Source organism: Sphaerodactylus townsendi, linkage group LG08 (genome assembly GCF_021028975.2).
Source record: "Sphaerodactylus townsendi isolate TG3544 linkage group LG08, MPM_Stown_v2.3, whole genome shotgun sequence".
NCBI classification, from domain to species: Eukaryota; Metazoa; Chordata; class Lepidosauria; order Squamata; family Sphaerodactylidae; genus Sphaerodactylus; species Sphaerodactylus townsendi.
The window spans coordinates 2,295,638-2,299,354 of record NC_059432.1 but is presented as its reverse complement, the minus strand read 5'-3'; the positions used below and the strand labels follow the sequence as shown (position 1 = coordinate 2,299,354).

Sequence of the window (3,717 nt, the reverse complement as noted above, 5' to 3'; positions counted from 1 at the left end):
ACCCCCCCCCCCCCCCACCCCCCCCCCCCCCCACCCCCCCCCCCCCCCACCCCCCCCCCCCCCCACCCCCCCCCCCCCCCACCCCCCCCCCCCCCCACCCCCCCCCCCCCCCACCCCCCCCCCCCCCCACCCCCCCCCCCCCCCACCCCCCCCCCCCCCCACCCCCCCCCCCCCCCACCCCCCCCCCCCCCCACCCCCCCCCCCCCCCACCCCCCCCCCCCCCCACCCCCCCCCCCCCCCACCCCCCCCCCCCCCCACCCCCCCCCCCCCCCACCCCCCCCCCCCCCCACCCCCCCCCCCCCCCACCCCCCCCCCCCCCCACCCCCCCCCCCCCCCACCCCCCCCCCCCCCCACCCCCCCCCCCCCCCACCCCCCCCCCCCCCCACCCCCCCCCCCCCCCACCCCCCCCCCCCCCCACCCCCCCCCCCCCCCACCCCCCCCACCCGCCCACCCCCCCCCCCCCCCCCCCCCCCCCCCCCCCACCCCCCCCCCCCCCCTCCCCCCCCCCCCCCAAACCCCCCCCTTTTCCCCCCCCCCCCCCCCCTTTCCCCCCCCCCCCCCCCCCCCCCCCCCCCCCCCCCCCCCCCCCCCCTCCCCCCCCCCCCCCCCCCCCCCCCCCCCCCTTCCCCCCAGCCGCACGTGCAGCCCCAGCCCGGGAAGGAGGCTTTTCACACCCCGGCCCGACAGCCCCTTCACACCCGCGCCATTCGGGGCGCCCCCTGCCTCTGCGGCCGCATCTCTACGGGGGAAGGGGCGATGGATCCCCTCGAGGTCATCGAGCGGGACCTGCAGCAGGACGAGTTCAGCCCGCCCCGGCAGACCGAGGAGGAGGAGGCGCTCTACGGCACCTGGGCCCCCCAGCGCCGCCCCGGGCGAGGCGGAGACCCCCGGCCCGCCTTGGCCAGCAGCAGGTCCAGGTCCCAGGACGACTCGGCCCCCGGGAGCTTCGTCCGTGCCGGGCTGGAGAAAAGCGCCCCAGGAGGAGCCGCGGGCGACGAGGAGCCCCCCCAAGACCTCGTGGCCCCGAAGAAGCGGCGAACAGGCGGCCCCGTCCAACCCCGCAGCCAGCAGCGCTTCGCCGGAGCCGGGCCCGAGTCCTGGGGGGGCCTCGGCGGCTGGGAGCGGCACACCCGGGGGATCGGGCAGAGGCTCCTCCGGAAGATGGGCCACGTGCCCGGCAGGGGGCTGGGCAAGGGCGGCCAGGGCATCCTCCGCCCCCTCGAGGCCCGGCCGAGGAGAGGCAGGGGGGGCGTGGGGGCCTATGGCTCGGAGCGCGCGGCTCAGCCCCGGCCGGACTTCTTCCCTGGGGCTGCCGCGGAGGGAGACGCTGAAAAGAAGTCCCAAAAGGAGGAGTTCGGCAGCCAGTGGCGGGAGGAGCCACGTGGGGGCCAGAAGAAGACGCCCAAGACCGTGGAGGGGCTGGAGGCCCAGGGCTGGGGGCGCAAACACCTCTCGGCCCCTCCGGAAGAGCTGGCCCGGGTCAAGGTGACTGACGTGACCAGCTGGGAGCAGAAGGTCCACTGCAGCCGCGGCCAGATCGGCCGGAAGCCCACCCTCCAGAAGGACAAGGACCCCGAGCGCCCGGCCTTCGCCCTGCCCGAGCTGGAGCACAACCTGCAGCTGCTCCTGGACCTGGCGGGGCGGGAACTCCTCCAGAACGGCCGGCAGCTGCAGCGCCAGCGCCACGTGGTGGCCACCCTGAGCCACGAGATGGAGAAGGTGGAGGAGGTCCTCTCCCATGCGGAGCTGGAAGTCCACCGCCTCGGCCAGGCCCTGGAGATGGTGGAGGAGGGCGAGAGGCGGCTGCGGCCCGGCTGCGGAGACCCCCTGAGCCTGGCGGAGTGCGCCGAGATCTTCGAGACCCTCCGGGGTCAATACTACGAGGAGTGTCGCCCGCCCGACCGTGTGGATCTGGCAGCAGCCGTGGTGTTCCCACTGGTGAAGGAGTACTTCAAGAACTGGGACTGCACGTTGGGCACAGAAGTCCTCGGCCAGGGGAAGAGGCCGCTGGAAAGCCACCAGCTGTGGTCCCACGGGGGACAGGACCCCCCCTCGGACGCATTCCAGCGGCTGGTGTGGGAGGCGTGGATGCCGCAGGTGCAGGACGTCCTCGGGCAGTGGCAGCCCCGGAATTGCGCCCCGATGGTGGACTTCCTGGACAGCTGGGGGGCCATCATTCCCACCAGGATCCTGGACCACGTTCTGGACCATCTGGTCTTCCCCAAGTTGCAAGAGGAGGTGGAGAGCTGGGACCCTCTCACGGACCCGGTGCCTGTCCACTCGTGGCTCCACCCGTGGCTGCCCCTGATGCAGGCCCGCCTGGAGCCCCTCTACCCGCCCGTCCGCCGCAAGCTGGCCAGCGCCCTGCAGAAGTGGCACCCCCGCGACCCCTCCGCCAAGCGGGCCCTGCAGCCCTGGAAGGACGTCTTCACCCCAGGACCGTGGGAGGCCTTCATGCTGGAGAACATTGTGCCCAAGCTGGGCCTGGGCCTGGACGAGCTGCCGATCGACCCCCACCACCAGCAGCAGCACACGACGGAGGCCTTCTTCTGGGTGCTGGACTGGGAGGGCCTGATCCCGCCCTCCTGCCTGGCGGGGCTTCTCGAGAGGCACTTCTTTCCCAGGTGGCTGCAGGCCCTGCGCTCCTGGCTCAGCAACGACCCCAATTACGAGGAGGTTGCCCAGTGGTACCTGGGCTGGAAGGCGAGGTTCTCGGACCAGCTGCTGGCCCACCCGTCCATCAAGGAGAAGTTCAACCAAGCCCTGGGCGTCATGAGCAGGGCAACCTCCTCTTCCAGTGTGGGGGGCTACCTGCCGCCTGGAGCCCAAGGGAGCATCGCTTACCTGGCACGCACGGAGCGCCGGAAGGACTTCGTGCCCTTGAACTTCAAGGACCTGGTCCAGACCAAAGCCGAAGAGCACAACATGGTCTTCATGCCACTCATCAGGAAGCGGCACGAAGGAAGGCAGCTGTATGCCTTTGGGCGCGCCGTCATCTACATTGACCGAGGGGTGGTCTTTGTACTGGGGGGGAAGACCTGGGTGCCCACTTCCCTGCAGAGCCTCCTTGACATGGCCAAATGAGGGGGAGGGGCTCCACAAGGAGGCTACTTTGCCATCCGGCTAAAGGACTTCAGAGGAGCCGAGCTGGCCCCCTTGTTCCAGAAGAGCTTTGGGGGTGTCAATAAAGTGTATTTTGTGCTATAATTTAATAAAAGACTCCCCCCACCCCAGTCCTGTTAACACTCCTCGTCATTGACACCCGAGAGGCCCCCAAATAACTTGAGGAGGGACCCTCTCCCCCCAAAACAGGGGAAAGCATTTTAAAAAACCCTGTACAAACAGGTTTAAAGTCACGTTCCTGAGGTTTCCTGCTGTTTTTAAAGGGTTTTAGTAGTTCACTGAATGGATAGTGCTTATGTTATTATAATTTCCTTGTTGAATCTTCTGTTGTACACCACCCAGAGCCCTTCGGGGATAGGGCGGTATAGAAAACTATACAATCAATCAATCAATAAATAAACTTGCTGTGTATTGCTTGTCCAGCTGCCATTTCTAAATCCCAAGTCTTGCACTGCCAATTCACATTCTGAGTGGGCTCCTACCTTTACCTATTAGATTTTTGAAGTCACTGCCCTCCATGAGGGAGTGGTTCTCAACCTTCCTAATGCCGCGACCCTTTAATACAGTTCCTCATGTTGTGGTGACCCCCAACCC

At 69.1% G+C, this 3,717-nt stretch overlaps 1 protein-coding gene across 1 annotated transcript; it reads left to right on the top strand.

Moving 5' to 3' along the window:
- The first annotated feature begins 756 nt into the window (after positions 1-756).
- LOC125437825 (tuftelin-interacting protein 11-like) lies at positions 757-3,326 on the top strand. The gene has a single exon (XM_048505835.1). It carries the CDS (start codon positions 757-759, stop codon positions 3,082-3,084), a length of 2,328 nt encoding a protein of 775 aa, XP_048361792.1. The 3' UTR covers positions 3,085-3,326.
- The last annotated feature ends 391 nt before the right edge of the window (positions 3,327-3,717 follow it).